Below are 17,038 nucleotides of genomic sequence, written 5' to 3' on the forward strand. Positions count from 1 at the left end.
CTGTGGAGCCCCACCGTCATGCGGCGGACTTGGAAGAAGCGGGGGAGGACTTTTGCTCCTGGGAACCTGCTGTTTGTTGCAGCCTTTTTCCCCTACCTCTGCCTCTGGACAGAAAGGACCCGCCTTTTCCACGCCTGTTTTTCTGAGTCCGAAAGGACTGTACCTGATAAAACGGCGCCTTTTTAGGCTGTGAGGGAACATGGGGTAAAAATGCTGACTTCCCAGCAGTTGCTGTGGAAACTAGGTCCGAGAGACCATCCCCGAATAACTCCTCACCCTTATAAGGCAAAACTTCCATGTGCCTTTTGGAATCTGCATCCCCTGTCCACTGGCGAGTCCATAAGCCTCTCCTAGCAGAGATGGACAATGCACTTATTTTAGATGCCAGCCGGCAGATCTCCCTCTGTGCATCTCTCATGTATAAGACTGAGTCTTTTATATGCTCTATTGTTAGCAGAATAGTGTCCCTGTCTAGGGTGTCAATATTTTCTGACAGGGAATCTGACCACGCAGCGGCAGCACTGCACATCCATGCTGACGCAATAGCTGGTCTAAGTATAATGCCTGAGTGTGTATATACAGACTTCAGGATCGCCTCCTGCTTTCTATCAGCAGGTTCCTTGAGGGCGGCCGTATCCGGAGACGGTAGTGCCACCTTTTTAGACAAACGTGTGAGCGCTTTATCCACCCTAGGGGGTGTCTCCCAACGTGACCTATCCTCTGGCGGGATAGGGAACGCCATTAGTAACGTCTTAGAGATTAACAATCTTTTATCAGGGAAAGCCCACGCTTCTTCACACACTTCATTTAATTCTTCTGATGGGGGAAAAACTACGGGTAGTTTTTTCTCCCCAAACATAATACCCTTTTTAGTGGTACCTGGGTTCATATCAGAAATTTGTAACACCTCTTTCATTGCTTCAATCATGCAACGAATGGCCTTAGTGGACATTAGACTAGACTCATCGTCGTCGACACTGGTGTCAGTATCCGTGTCGACATCTGCGTCTGCCATCTGAGGTAGCGGGCGTTTTAGAGCCCCCGATGGCCTTTGAGACACCTGGACAGGCACGAGCTGAGAAGCCGGCTGTCCCGCATTTGGTATGTCGTCAAATTTTTTGTGTAAGGAGTCGACACGCGCACGCAATTCCTTCCATAAGTCCATCCACTCAGGTGTCTGCCCCGCAGGGGGCGACATCCCTTCTATAGGCATCTGCTCCGCCTCCACATCATTATCCTCATCAAACATGTCGACACAGCCGTACCGACACCGCACACACACAGGGAATGCTCTAACAGAGGACAGGACCCACCAAAGCCCTTTGGGGAGACAGAGTGAGAGTATGCCAGCACACACCAGAGCGCTATATAATGCAGGGACTAACTGAATTATGTCCCCTATAGCTGCTGTTATATATACTGCGCCTAAATTTAGTGCCCCCCCTCTCTTTTTTACCCTTTTCTGTAGTGTAGACTGCAGGGGAGAGCCAGGGAGCTTCCTTCCAGCGGAGCTGTGAGGGAGAAATGGCGCCAGTGTGCTGAAGGAGATAGCTCCGCCCCTTTTTCGCAGACTATTCTTCCGCTTTTTTATGGATTCTGGCAGGGGTAATTATCACATATATAGCCTCTAGGGATATATATTGTGGTATTTTTGCCAGCCAAGGTGTTTTTATTGCTGCTCAGGGCGCCCCCCCCTAGCGCCCTGCACCCTCAGTGACCGAAGTGTGAAGTGTGTATGAGGAGCAATGGCGCACAGCTGCAGTGCTGTGCGCTACCTTGGTGAAGACTGATGTGTTCTGCCGCCGATTTTCCGGACCTCTTCTTGCTTCTGGCTCTGTAAGGGGGACGGCGGCGCGGCTCCGGGACCGAACACCAAGGCCAGTTCCATGCGGTCGGTCCCTCTGGAGCTAATGGTGTCCAGTAGCCTAAGAAGCCCAAGCTAGCTGCAAGCAGGTAGGTTCGCTTCTTCTCCCCTTAGTCCCTCGCTGCAGTGAGCCTGTTGCCAGCAGGTCTCACTGTAAAATAAAAACCTAATTATATACTTTCTTTCTAGAAGCTCAGGAGAGCCCGTAGTGTGCATCCAACCTCGGCTGGGCACAAAATCTAACTGAGGCTTGGAGGAGGGTCATAGTGGGAGGAGCCAGTGCACACCAGGTGACCTAAAAGCTTTCTTTAGTTGTGCCCAGTCTCCTGCGGAGCCGCTATTCCCCATGGTCCTTTCGGAGTTCCCAGCATCCACTAGGACGTCAGAGAAAATAGGATTCAAAGACAACAGCTAACCGGGGCACATTTTTTCAAAGAGGAGATTCCATGTCTTTTAGATGAGGGTACCCTTAAAAGTGTATGTGCCTGGATGGATGAGATTGGGGGACATTAAGTGCCGGCTCTACTAATACTGTACAGTTTGATATTGTCTGGTGCTACATGAAAGAAGAGACTCGCCTCTTTACTATAAGGGTGCCCCTGAATGTACAGAGCCAGGATGGGAGAAATACTACTCCATCTCTGGGCGTTATAATGATCTGGGCAGTGTAGAACTGTTCACTAGAGAACACAAATGATCAGTTATAGGATAACTTTGCAGGGCTCATACTACCTAAATGAGGAGACCAGAGTACGTGGGTGCCAGGATGGGGGGAGGTAGAGCACGTTTAATGCTCTCACTGAGATTTCCTTGCAGTTATAAATCAATGTTTCTCTTGCAGGGGACGTGGCTTATCATTTCTTCCGCAACAGGATGTCATTAAGCCACACCCCCTCCTTGGTCTGAGCAACAGCAATTATACGGAAATGATCTAGTGCCCTATTTTGAACTCCTGCAGTGCTTAGGAAGAGACCCACCCGTCCTTAGCAGCGAAGGGGTTAACTGATCTCAGAGGAAAACACTGACTAGCAGTGAAATGGATCATGCCAAAATACTACATCGATTTCCACACACCGTTCACATTTGCCAGGTCACCCAGCAGGTGCACAGGTGTACTCATTTACCGACACATTTTAAGACGTACACAGGTTGAGCCAATTATTTTACTTGCAATTCTGTGAGGAGACCTGGAAAACATGAACTGTTTGGGGTCCTGAAAAAACGAATTTGAGAACCTGTGTGCTATTAAATACATTTGGTCTCTCCACAGGCGAGCGAGAAATGGGAGTTTAGTGCCTTTTTACACTGTCTGAAAGTGACACATTGAGATAGTCACACTATCAGGAAACTAATGTTACCCATTTGTCTCATACCCGTCACTAACCGCCTTTGCTGTGACCACAGCACCCATGTCCTAAGCTTGCCTCAGATGTCGGCACTACGACAATGGCTCTTCATAGCGGAGATGTAGACAGGAGAGTTGTGCCGGCACATGTGCGGGGATGTGGGGAACCTGGCCAGGTCCTTATTATCAGTCTTAATGTAATGTCATATGTTCACTGCATGAAACATGGACAGACCCACATTTTATGTCCACTTATATGCAGTTGACCACCATCTAGAGAGAATATATATATATATATATATATATATATATATATATATATATATATATATATATATATATATATATATATATATATATATATATATATATATATATATAGAATTTACTTACCGATAATTCTATTTCTCGGAGTCCGTAGTGGATGCTGGGGTTCCTGAAAGGACCATGGGGAATAGCGGCTCCGCAGGAGACAGGGCACAAAAAGTAAAGCTTTAGGATCAGGTGGTGTGCACTGGCTCCTCCCCCTATGACCCTCCTCCAAGCCAGTTAGGTACTGTGCCCGGACGAGCGTACACAATAAGGGAGGAATTTTGAATCCCGGGTAAGACTCATACCAGCCACACCAATCACACCGTACAACTTGTGATCTAAACCCAGTTAACAGTATGATAACAGCGGAGCCTCTGAAAAGATGGCTCACAACAATAATAACCCGATTTTTGTAACTATGTACAAGTATTGTAGATAATCCGCACTTGGGATGGGCGCCCAGCATCCACTACGGACTCCGAGAAATAGAATTATCGGTAAGTAAATTCTTATTTTCTCTATCGTCCTAGTGGATGCTGGGGTTCCTGAAAGGACCATGGGGATTATACCAAAGCTCCCAAACGGGCGGGAGAGTGCGGATGACTCTGCAGCACCGAATGAGAGAACTCCAGGTCCTCTTTTGCCAGGATATCAAATTTGTAGAATTTTACAAACGTGTTCTCCCCTGACCACGTAGCTGCTCGGCAGAGTTGTAATGCCGAGACCTCTCGGGCAGCCGCCCAAGATGAGCCCACCTTCCTTGTGGAATGGGCCTTAACCGATTTAGACTGTGGCAGGCCTGCCTCAGAATGTGCAAGTTGAATTGTGTTACAAATCCAACGAGCAATCGACTTCTTAGAAGCAGGCGCACCCAACTTGTTGGGTGCATACAGTATAAACAGCGAGTCAGATTTTCTGACTCCAGCTGTCCTGGAATATATTTTCAGGGCCCTGACAACTTCTAGCAACTTGGAGTCCTCCAAGTCCCTAGTAGGTGCAAGGCACCACAATAAGCTGGTTCAGGTGAAACACTGACACCACCTTAGGGAGAGAACTGGGGACGAGTCCGCAGCTCTGCCTTGTCCGAATGGACAAACAGATATGGGCTTTTTTGAGAAAAAACCACCAATTTGACACTCGCCTGGTCCAGGCCAGGGCCAAGAGCATGGTCACTTTTTATGTGAGATGCTGCAAATCCACATATTTGACTGGTTTTAAACCAATGTGATTTGAGAAATCCCAGAACTACGTTGAGATCCCACAGTGCCACTGGAGGCACAAAAAAGGGGTTTGTATATGCAATACTCCCTTGACAAACTTCTGGACTTCAGGAACTGAAGCCAATTCTTTCTGGAAGAAAATTTACAGGGCCGAATTTGAACCTTAATGGACCCCAATTTGAGGCCCATAGACACTCCTGTTTGCAGGAAATGCAGGAAACGACCGAGTTGAAATTTCTTTGTGGGGCCTTCCTGGCCTCACACCACGCCACAAATTTTCGCCACACGTGGTGATAATGTTGTGCGGTCACCTCCTTTCTGGCTTTGACCAGGGTAGGAATGACCTCTTCCGGAATGCCTTTTTTCCCTTAGGATCCGGCTTTCCATCGCCATGCCGACAAACGCAGCTGCGGTAAGTCTTGGAACAGACATGGTACTTGCTGAAACAAGTCCCTTCTTAGCGGCAGAGGCCATAAGACCTCTGTAAGCATCTCTTGAAGTTCCGGGTACCAAGTCCTTCTTGGCCAATCCGGAGCCATGAGTATAATTCTTACTCCTCTACGTCTTATAATTCTCAGCACCTTAGGTATGAGAAGCAGAGGAGGGAACACATACACCGACTGGTACACCCACGGTGTTACCAGAACGTCCACATCTATTGCCTGAGGGTCCCTTGACCTGGCGCAATACCTGTCCCGTTTTTTGTTCAGACGGGACGCCATCATGTCCACCTTTGGTATTTCCCAACGGTTTACAATCATGTGGAAAAAACTTCTCAATGAAGTTTCCACTCTCCCGGGTGGAGGTCGTGCTGAGGAAGTCTGCTTCCCAGTTTCCATTCCCGGGATGAAAAACTGCTGACAGTGTTATCACATGATTTTCCGCCCAGCGAAAAGTCCTTGCAGTTTCTGCCATTGCCCTCCTGCTTCTTGTGTCGCCCTGTCTGTTTACGTGGGCGACTGCCGTGATGTTTTTCCCACTGGATCAATACCGGCTGACCTTGAAGCAGAGGTCTTGCTAAGCTTAGAGCATTATAAATTTACCCTTAGCTCCAGTATATTTATGTGGAGAAAAGTCTCCATACTTGATCACACTCCCTGGAAATTTTTCCCTTGTGTGACTGCTCCCCAGCCTCTCAGGCTGGGCTCCGTGGTTACCAGCATCCAATCCTGAATGCCGAATCTGCGGCCCTCTAGAAGATGAGCACTCTATAACCACCACAGGAGAGACACCCGTGTCCTTGGATATTGGGTTATCCGATGATGCATCTGAAGATGCGATCCGGACCATTTGTCCAGCAGATCCCACTGAAAAGTTCTTACGTGAAATCTGCCGAATGGAATTGCTTCGTAGGAAGCCACCATTTTTACCAGGACCCTTGTGCAATGATGCACTGTTTTTAGGAGGTTCCTGACTTGCTCGGATAACTCCCTGGCTTTCTCTTCCGGGAGAAACACCTTTTTCTGGACTGTGTCCAGAATCATCCCTAGGCACAGCAGACGTGTCGTCGGGATCAGCTGCGATTTTGGAATATTTAGAATCCACCCGTGCTGATTGTAGCAGTATCCGAGATAGTGCTACTCCGACCTCCAACTGTTCCCTGGACTATGCCCCTATCAGGAGATCGTCCAAGTAAGGGATAATTAAGACGCCTTTTCTTCGAAGAAGAATCATCAATTCGGCCATTACCTTGGTAAAGACCCCGGGGTGCCGTGGACAATCCAAACGGCAGCGTCTGAAACTGATAGTGACAGTTCTGCACCACGAACCTGAGGTACCCTTAGTGAGAAGGGCAAATTTGGGACATAGAGGTAAGCATCCCTGATGTCCCGGGACACTATATAGTCCCCTTCTTCCTGGTTCGTTATCACTGCTCTGAGTGACTTCATCTTAATTTGAACCTTTGTAAGTGTTCAAAAAAAATTTTTTTTTTTTTTTTTTTAGAATAAGTCTTACCTAGCCTTCTGGCTTCAGTACCACAATATAGTGTGGAATAATACCCCTTTTCTGTAGTAGGAGGGGTAATTTAATTGTCACCTGCTGGGAACACAGCTTGTGAATTTTTTCCCATACTACCTCCTTGTCGGAGGGAGACTTGGTAAAGCAGACTTCAGGAGCCTGCGAAGGGGAAACGTCTCGACATTCCCATCTGTACCCCCGGGATACTACTTGTAGGATCCAGGGGTCCTGTACGGTCTCAGCGCCATGCTGAGAACTTGTCAGACGCGGTGGAACGCTTCTGTTCCTGGGAATAGGCTGCCTGTTGCAGTCTTCTTCCCTTTCCTCTATCCCTGGGCAGATATGATCTTATAGGGACGAGAGGACTGAGGCTGAAAAGACGGTGTCTTTTTCTGCAGAGATGTGACTTAGGGTAAAAAACGGTGGATTTTCCAGCAGTTGCCGTGACCACCAGGTCCGATGGACCAACCCCAAACAAGTCCTCTTCCTTTATACGGCCATACTGTGCCGTTTGGAATCTGCATCACCTGACCACTGTCGTGTCCATAACATCTTCTGGCAGTTATGGACATCGCGTTTATTCATGATGCCAGAGTGCAAATATCCCTCTGTGCATCTCGCATATATAGAAATGCTCTATAGTCAATAAAATACTGTCCCTGTCAAGGGTATCAATATTTTTAGTCAGGGAATCCGACCAAGCCACCCTAGCTCTGCACATCCAGGCTGAGGCGATCGCTGGTCGCAGTATAACACCAGTATGTGTGTATATACTTTTTATTATATTTTCCAGCCTTGTCAGCTGGTCCTTGAGGACGGCCCTATCTATAGACGGTACCGCCACTTGTTTTGATAAGCGTGTGAGCGCCTTATCCACCTTAAGGGGTGTTTCCCAACGCGCCCTAACTTCTGGCGGGAAAGGGTATACCGCCCATAATTTTCTATCGGGGGGAACCCACGCATCATCACACACTTTATTTAATTTATCTGATTTCACATCCCACATAATACCCTCTTTTGTGGTACTTGTAGTATCAGAAATACGTAACACCTCCTTCATTGCCTTTAACGTGTGGCCCTAATAAGGAATACGTTTGTTTATTCACCGTCGACACTGGATTCAGTGTCCCTGTCTGTGTCTGTGTCGACCGACTAAAGTAAACGGGCGTTTTAAAAACCCTTGACGGTGTTTTTGAGACGTCTGGACCGTACTAATTGTTTGTCGGCCGTCTCATGTCGTCAACCGACCTTGCAGCGTGTTGACATTATCACGTAATTTCCTAAATAAGCCATCCATTCCGGTGTCGACTCCCTAGAGAGTGACATCACCATTACAGGCAATTGCTCCGCCTCCTCACCAACATCGTCCTCCTACCTGTCGACACACACGTACCGACACACAGCACACACACAGGGAATGCTCTGATAGAGGACAGGACCCACTAGCCGTTTGGAGAGACAGAGGGAGAGTTTGCCAGCACACACCAAAAACGCTATAATTATATAGGGACAACCTTATATAAGTGTTTTCCCTTATAGCATCTTAATATATATATAAGCATATCGCCAAATTAGTGCCCCCCCTCTCTGTTTTAACCCTGTTTCTGTAGTGCAGTGCAGGGGAGAGCCTGGGAGCCTTCCCTCCAGCCTTTCTGTGAGGGAAAATGGCGCTGTGTGCTGAGGAGATAGGCCCCGCCCCTTTTTCGGCGGCCTCGTCTCCCGCTCTTAACGGATTCTGGCAGGGGTTAAATATCTCCATATAGCCTCCGGAGGCTATATGTGAGGTATTTTTAGCCAAAATAGGTATTCATTTGCCTCCCAGGGCGCCCCCCTCCCAGCGCCCTGCACCCTCAGTGACTGCCGTGTGAAGTGTGCTGAGAGGAAAATGGCGCACAGCTGCAGTGCTGTGCGCTACCTTTAGAAGACTGAGGAGTCTTCTGCCGCCGATTCTGGACCTCTTCTTACTTCAGCATCTGCAAGGGGGCCGGCGGCAAGGCTCCGGTGACCATCCAGGCTGTACCTGTGATCGTCCCTCTGGAGCTGATGTCCAGTAGCCAAGAAGCCAATCCATCCTGCACGCAGGTGAGTTCACTTCTTCTCCCCTAAGTCCCTCGTTGCAGTGATCCTGTTGCCAGCAGGACTCACTGTAAAATAAAAAACCTAAGCTAAACTTTCCTAAGCAGCTCTTTAGGAGAGCCACCTAGATTGCACCCTTCTCGGCCGGGCACAAAATCTAACTGGCTTGGAGGAGGGTCATAGGGGGAGGAGCCAGTGCACACCACCTGATCCTAAAGCTTTACTTTTTGTGCCCTGTCTCCTGCGGAGCCGCTATTCCCCATGGTCCTTTCAGGAACCCCAGCATCCACTAGGACGATAGAGAAATTATATATATATATATATATATATATATATATATATATATATATATATATATATATATATATATATATATATATATATATATATATATATATATATATATATATATATATACACACACATATACATACATACATACATACATACATATACACACGGTTTTATTCTTTCCATTCTCAGCGATACACAGACCTACTGCCATGGGTTTGTTAGTTGTTATTCATACACTATCACACCGGCTGACCATACCTGTCCTGCAGTTCCTGCCACCACCATTTTTCCGCTGTACTTGCAGAGCGCGATCTTCTGAATGCCCAGTCGGGGGTCGTCGCTATATGGGTCAAAGCAGCCCACCTACACAGCGTAATACACAGTCCAACGTACAGTATTAATGATTTGTGACAAGACCGTAGCCAGCTCTCCTCTACATACTGGTAAAGCCTATACTCTACAAAGGCTGATGCCACTGCATTGTAACCACACTAACACAGCACGGCAGGGTGTGCTGGAGCTACATATATTCACCTTATTAGATGAATACTAGAGGAGAAAACACACACACACGTCCCGGCACCCTGAATAATCTACATTTAATATGTTATATAAAACTCAATTACACTGTAGGTAATAACGAGTAAAGTTCAGTAATTATGGTTAAGTTCTGCTTCTGGAGCTCAGTGTTGTGCACTACATTTTCCAGCCTGCAGAGGTCACTGTTGCTGCTTGGTAATCTGGAGAATATTGATTTATCCATAGACAAAACATGAACAAAAAAAAAAAAAAAGAGCCAGAAGAAAATAAAAAAATAAGAATTTACTTACCGATAATTCTATTTCTCGTAGTCCGTAGTGGATGCTGGGGACTCCGTCAGGACCATGGGGATAGCGGCTCCGCAGGAGACAGGGCACAAAAGTAAAAGCTTTAGGATCAGGTGGTGTGCACTGGCTCCTCCCCCTATGACCCTCCTCCAAGCCTCAGTTAGGATACTGTGCCCGGACGAGCGTACACAATAAGGAAGGATTTTGAATCCCGGGTAAGACTCATACCAGCCACACCAATCACACTGTACAACCTGTGATCTGAACCCAGTTAACAGCATGATAACAGCGGAGCCTCTGAAAAGATGGCTCACAACAATAATAACCCGATTTTTGGAACAATAACTATGTACAAGTATTGCAGACAATCCGCACTTGGGATGGGCGCCCAGCATCCACTACGGACTACGAGAAATAGAATTATCGGTAAGTAAATTCTTATTTTCTCTAACGTCCTAAGTGGATGCTGGGGACTCCGTCAGGACCATGGGGATTATACCAAAGCTCCCAAACGGGCGGGAGAGTGCGGATGACTCTGCAGCACCGAGTGAGAGAACTCCAGGTCCTCCTCAGCCAGGGTGTGCCCCTGACCAAGTAGCAGCTCGGCAAAGTTGTAAAGCCGAGACCCCTCGGGCAGCCGCCCAAGATGAGCCCACCTTCCTTGTGGAATGGGCATGTACATATTTTGGCTGTGGCAGGCCTGCCACAGAATGTGCAAGCTGAATTGTACTACACATCCAACTAGCAATCGTCTGCTTAGAAGCAAGAGCACCCAGTTTGTTGGGTGCATACAGGATAACAGCAAGTCAGTTTTCCTGACTCCAGCCGTCCTGGAAACCTATATTTTCAGGGCCCTGACAACCTCTAGCAACTTGGAGTCCTCCAAGTCCCTAGTAGCCGCAGGTACCACAATAAGCTGGTTCAGGTGAAACGCTGACACCATCTTAGGGAGAAACTGGGGACGAGTCCGCAGCTCTGCCCTGTCCGAATGGACAATCAGATATGGGCTTTTGTGAGACAAAGCCGCCAATTCTGACACTCGCCTGGCCGAGGCCAGGGCCAACATCATGGTCACTTTCCATGTGAGATATTTCAAATCCACAGATTTGAGCGGTTTAAACCAATGCGATTTGAGGAATCCCAGAACTACGTTGAGATCCCACAGTGCCACTGGAGGCACAAAAGGGGGTTGTATATGCAGTACTCCCTTGACAAACTTCTGGACTTCAGGAACTGAAGCCAATTCTTTCTGGAAGAAAATCGACAGGGCCGAAATTTGAACCTTAATGGATCCCAATTTGAGGCCCATAGACACTCCTGTTTGCAGGAAATGCAGGAATCGACCGAGTTGAAATTTCTTCGTGGGGTCTTCCTGGCCTCACACCACGCAACATATTTTCGCCACATGTGGTGATAATGTTGTGCAGTCACCTCCTTCCTGGCTTTGACCAGAGTAGGAGTGACCTCTTCCGGAATGCCTTTTTCCCTTAGGATCCGGCGTTCAACCGCCATGCCGTCAAACGCAGCCGCGGTAAGTCTTGGAACAGACATGGTACTTGCTGAAGCAAGTCCCTTCTTAGCGGCAGAGGCCATGAGTCCTCTGTGAGCATCTCTTGAAGTTCCGGGTACCAAGTCCTTCTTGGCCAATCCGGAGCCACGAGTATAGTTCTTACTCCTCTACGTCTTATAATTCTCAGTACCTTAGGTATGAGAAGCAGAGGAGGGAACACATACACCGACTGGTACACCCACGGTGTTACCAGAACGTCCACAGCTATTGCCTGAGGGTCTCTTGACCTGGCGCAATACCTGTCCAGTTTTTTGTTCAGGCGGGACGCCATCATGTCCACCTTTGGTTTTTCCCAATGGTTCACAATCATGTGGAAGACTTCCGTGTGAAGTCCCCACTCTCCCGGGTGGAGGTCGTGCCTGCTGAGGAAGTCTGCTTCCCAGTTGTCCACTCCCGGAATGAACACTGCTGACAGTGCTATCACATGATTTTCCGCCCAGCGAAGAATCCTTGCAGCTTCTGCCATTGCCCTCCTGCTTCTTGTGTCGCCCTGTCTGTTTACGTGGGCGACTGCCGTGATGTTGTGCGACTGGATCAGCACCGGTTGACTTTGAAGCAGAGGTCTTCCTAGGCTCAGAGCATTGTAAATTGCCCTTAGCTCCAGTATATTTATGTGGAGAGAAGTCTCCAGACTTGACCACACTCCTTGGAAATTTCTTCCCTGTGTGACTGCTCCCCAGCCTCTCAGGCTGGCATCCGTGGTCACCAGGACCCAGTCCTGAATGCCGAATCTGCTGCCCTCTAGTAGATGAGCACTCTGCAGCCACCACAGAATAAACACCCTTGTCCTTGGAGACAGGATTATCCGCTGATGCATCTGAAGATGCGATCCGGACCATTCGTCCAGCAGATCCCACTGAAAAATTCTTTCGTGAAATCTGCCGAATGGAATCGCTTCGTAAGAAGCCACCATTTTTCCCAGGACTCTTGTGCATTGATGCACTGACACTTGGCCTGGTTCTAGGAGGTTCCTAACTAGCTCGGATAACTCCCAGGCTTTGTCCTCCGGGAGAAACACCTTTTTCTGGACTGTGTCCAGAATCATCCCTAGTAACAGCAGACGTGTCGTCGGAATCAGCTGCGATTTTGGAATATTTAGAATCCACCCGTGCTGTCGTAGAACTACTTGAGATAGTGCTACTCCGACCTCCAACTGTTCTCTGGACCTTGCCCTTATCAGGAGATCGTCCAAGTAAGGGATAATTAAGACGCCTTTTCTTTGAAGAATCATCATCATTTCGGCCATTACCTTGGTAAAGACCCGGGGTGCCGTGGACAATCCAAACGGCAGCGTCTGAAACTGATAGTGACAGTTCTGTACCACGAACCTGAGGTACCCTTGGTGAGAAGGGCAATTTGGGACATGGAGGTAAGCATCCTTGATGTCCAGGGACACCATATAGTCCCCTTCTTCCTGGTTCGCTATCACTGCTCTGAGTGACTCCATCTTGATTTGAACCTTTGTATGTTAGTGTTCAAAGATTTCAGATTTAGAATAAATCTCACCGAGCCGTCTGGCTTCAGTACCACAAATAGTGTGGAATAATACCCCTTTCCTTGTTGTAGGAGGGGTACTTTTATTATCACCTGCTGGGAATACAGCTTGTGAATTGTTTCCAATACTGCCTCCCTGTCGGAGGGAGACGTTGGTAAAGCAGATTTCAGGAACCTGCGAGGGGGAGACGTCTCGAATTTCCAATCTGTACCCCTGGGATACTACTTGTAGGATCCAGGGGTCCACTTGCGAGTGAGCCCACTGCGCGCTGAAACTCTTGAGACGACCCCCCCCACCGCACCTGAGTCCGCTTGTACGGCCCCAGCGTCATGCTGAGGACTTGGCAGAAGCGGTGGAGGGCTTCTGTTCCTGGGAAGGGGCTGCCTGCTGCAGTCTTCTTCCGTTCCTCTACCCCTGGGCAGATATGACTGGCCTTTTGCCCGCTTGCCCTTATGGGGACGAAAGGACTGAGGCTGAAAAGACGGTGTCTTTTTCTGCTGAGATGTGACTTGGGGTAAAAAGGTGGATTTTCCAGCTGTTGCCGTGGCCACCAGGTCCGATGGACCGACCCCAAATAACTCCTCCCCTTTATACGGCAATACTGCCGTTTGGAATCTGCATCACCTGACCACTGTCGTGTCCATAAACATCTTCTGGCAGACATGGACATCGCACTTACTGATGCCAGATTGCAAATATCCCTCTGTGCATCTCGCATATATAGAAATGCATCCTTTAAATGCTCTATAGTCAATAAAATACTGTCCCTGTCAAGTGTATCAATATTTTCAGTCAGGGAATCCGACCAAGCCACCCCAGCGCTGCACATCCAGGCTGAGGCGATCGCTGGTCGCAGTATAAAACCAGTATGTGTGTATATACTTTTTAGGATATTTTTCAGCCTCCTATTAGCTGGCTCCTTGAGGGCGGCCGTATCTGGAGACGGTAACGCCACTTGTTTTGATAAGCGTGTGAGCGCCTTTAATTTTCTATCGGGGGAGACCCACGCATCATCACACACTTCATTTAATTTATCTGATTCAGGAAAAACTACAGGTAGTTTTTTCACACCCCACATAATACCCTTTTTTGTGGTACTTGTAGTATCAGAAATATGTAACACCTCCTTCATTGCCCTTAACATGTAACGTGTGGCCCTAATGGAAAATACGTTTGTTTCTTCACCGTCGACACTGGAGTCAGTGTCCGTGTCGACCGACTGAGGTAATGGGCGTTTTAAAGCCCCTGACGGTGTTTGAGACGCCTGGACAGGTACTAATTGGTTTGCCGGCCGTCTCATGTCGTCAACCGACCTTGCAGCTTGTTGACATTATCACGTAATTCCCTAAATAAGCCATCCATTCCGGTGTCGACTCCCTAGAGAGTGACATCACCATTACAGGCAATTGCTCCGCCTCCTACCAACATCGTCCTCATACATGTCGACACACACGTACCGACACACAGCACACACACAGGGAATGCTCTGATAGAGGACAGGACCCCACTAGCCCTTTGGAGAGACAGAGGGAGAGTTTGCCAGCACACACCAAAACGCTATAATTTTACAGAGACAACCTTATATAAGTGTTTTCCCTTATAGCATCTTAATATGTAATAATATCGCCACAAAAATGCCCCCCCTCTCTGTTTTAACCCTGTTTCTGTAGTGCAGTGCAGGGGAGAGCCTGGGAGCCTTCCCACCAGCAGTTCTGTGAGGGAAAATGGCGCTGTGTGCTGAGGAGAATAGGCCCCGCCCCCTTTTCGGCAGGCTTCTTCTCCCGTTTTTCTGACAACCTGGCAGGGGTTAAATACATCCATATAGCCCCAGGGGCTATATGTGATGTATTTTTAGCCAGCATAGGTACTTTCATTGCTGCTCAGGGCGCCCCCCCCAGCGCCCTGCACCCTCAGTGACCGTTGGTGTGAAGTGTGCTGAGAGCAATGGCGCACAGCTGCAGTGCTGTGCGCTACCTTAAGAAGACTGGGAAGTCTTCAGCCGCCGATTTCTGGACCTCTTCTCTCTTCAGCATCTGCAAGGGGGTCGGCAGGGCGGCTCCGGTGACCCATCCAGGCTGTACCTGTGATCGTCCCTCTGGAGCTAGTGTCCAGTAGCCTAAGAAGCCAATCCATCCTGCACGCAGGTGAGTTCACTTCTTCTCCCCTAAGTCCCTCGATGCAGTGAGCCTGTTGCCAGCAGGACTCACTGAAAATAAAAAAACCTAACAAAACTTTTACTCTAAGCAGCTCTTTAGGAGAGCCACCTAGATTGCACCCTTCTCGGCCGGGCACAAAGATCTAACTGAGGCTTGGAGGAGGGTCATAGGGGGAGGAGCCAGTGCACACCACCTGATCCTAAAGCTTTTACTTTTGTGCCCTGTCTCCTGCGGAGCCGCTATCCCCATGGTCCTGACGGAGTCCTCAGCATCCACTTAGGACGTCAGAGAAAATAAGAATTTACTTACCGATAATTCTATTTCTCGTAGTCCGTAGTGGATGCTGGGGACTCCGTCAGGACCATGGGGGAATAGCGGCTCCGCAGGAGACAGGGCACAAAAATAAAGCTTTAGGATTAGGTGGTGTGTACTGGCTCCTCCCCCTATGACCCTCCTCCAAGCCTCAGTTAGGATACTGTGCCCGGACGAGCGTACACAATAAGGAAGGATATTGAACCCCGGGTAAGACTCATACCAGCCACACCAATCACACCGTATAACTTGTGATCTGAACCCAGTTAACAGTATGACAAACGTAGGAGCCTCTGAACAGACGGCTCACAACAAATAACAACCCGATTTTTTTGTAACAATAACTATGTACAAGTATTGCAGACAATCCGCACTTGGGATGGGCGCCCAGCATCCACTACGGACTACGAGAAATAGAATTATCGGTAAGTAAATTCTTATTTTCTCTAACGTCCTAAGTGGATGCTGGGGACTCCGTCAGGACCATGGGGATTATACCAAAGCTCCCAAACGGGCGGGAGAGTGCGGATGACTCTGCAGCACCGAATGAGAGAACTCAAGGTCCTCCTCAGCCAGGGTATCAAATTTGTAGAATTTTGCAAACGTGTTTGCCCCTGACCAAGTAGCAGCTCGGCAGAGTTGTAATGCCGAGACTCCCCGGGCAGCCGCCCAGGATGAGCCCACTTTCCTTGTGGAATGGGCCTTGACAGATTTTGGCTGTGGCAGGCCTGCCACAGAATGTGCAAGCTGAATTGTACTACAAATCCAACGAGCAATAGTCTGCTTAGAAGCAGGAGCACCCAGCTTGTTGGGTGCATACAGGATAAAACAGCGAGTCAGACTTTCTGACTCCAGCCGTCCTGGAAACATATATTTTCAGGGCCCTGACAACGTCAAGTAACTTGGAGTCCTCCAAGTCCCTAGTAGCCGCAGGCACCACAATAGGTTGGTTCATGTGAAAAGCAGAAACCACCTTAGGGAGACATTGAGGACGAGTCCTCAATTCTGCCCTGTCAGAATGAAAAATTAAGTAAGGGCTTTTATATGATAAAGCCGCCAATTCTGACACACGCCTGGCTGAAGCCAGGGCTAACAGCATCGTCACCTTCCATGTGAGATATTTTAAGTCCACAGTGGTGAGTGGTTCAAACCAATGTGACTTAAGGAACCTCAAAACAACATTGAGATCCCAAGGTGCCACTGGAGGCACAAAAGGAGGTTGTATATGCAGTACCCCTTTTACAAATGTCTGAACTTCAGGTACTGAAGCCAGTTCTTTCTGGAAGAAAATCGACAGGGCCGAAATTTTAACCTTAATGGACCCTAATTTGAGGCCCATAGACAGTCCTGTTTGCAGGAAATGGAGGAAACGACCCAGTTGAAATTCCTCTGTAGGGGCCTTCTTGGCCTCACACCACGCAACATATTTTCGCCAAATGCGGTGATAATGTTTTGCGGTTACATCCTTCCTGGCTTTGACCAGGGTAGGGATGACTTCATCTGGAATGCCTTTTTCCTTCAGGATCCGGCGTTCAACCGCCATGCCGTCAAACGCAGCCGCGGTAAGTCTTGGAACAGACAAGGCCCCTGCTGGAGCAGGTCCTTTCT

General features: G+C 48.4%; 1 protein-coding gene across 3 annotated transcripts in view; it reads right to left on the reverse strand.

The window, feature by feature from the left end:
* Positions 1–17,038, reverse strand: part of LLGL1 (LLGL scribble cell polarity complex component 1) — a 95,551-nt gene that overhangs the window by 18,949 nt on the left and 59,564 nt on the right. For 2 of the 3 annotated variants that reach the window (XM_063934951.1, XM_063934950.1), the window contains exon 13: positions 9,329–9,433. The exons of the other annotated variant lie outside the window; for it this stretch is intronic. In XM_063934951.1, coding sequence (XP_063791021.1) covers positions 9,329–9,433 — 105 coding nt within the window. The remainder of the gene's footprint in view (positions 1–9,328; positions 9,434–17,038) is intronic. 3 annotated transcript variants of the gene reach the window in all.

The sequence above is a fragment of the Pseudophryne corroboree genome, chromosome 7, assembly GCF_028390025.1.
Source record: "Pseudophryne corroboree isolate aPseCor3 chromosome 7, aPseCor3.hap2, whole genome shotgun sequence".
NCBI lineage: Eukaryota > Metazoa > Chordata > Amphibia > Anura > Myobatrachidae > Pseudophryne > Pseudophryne corroboree.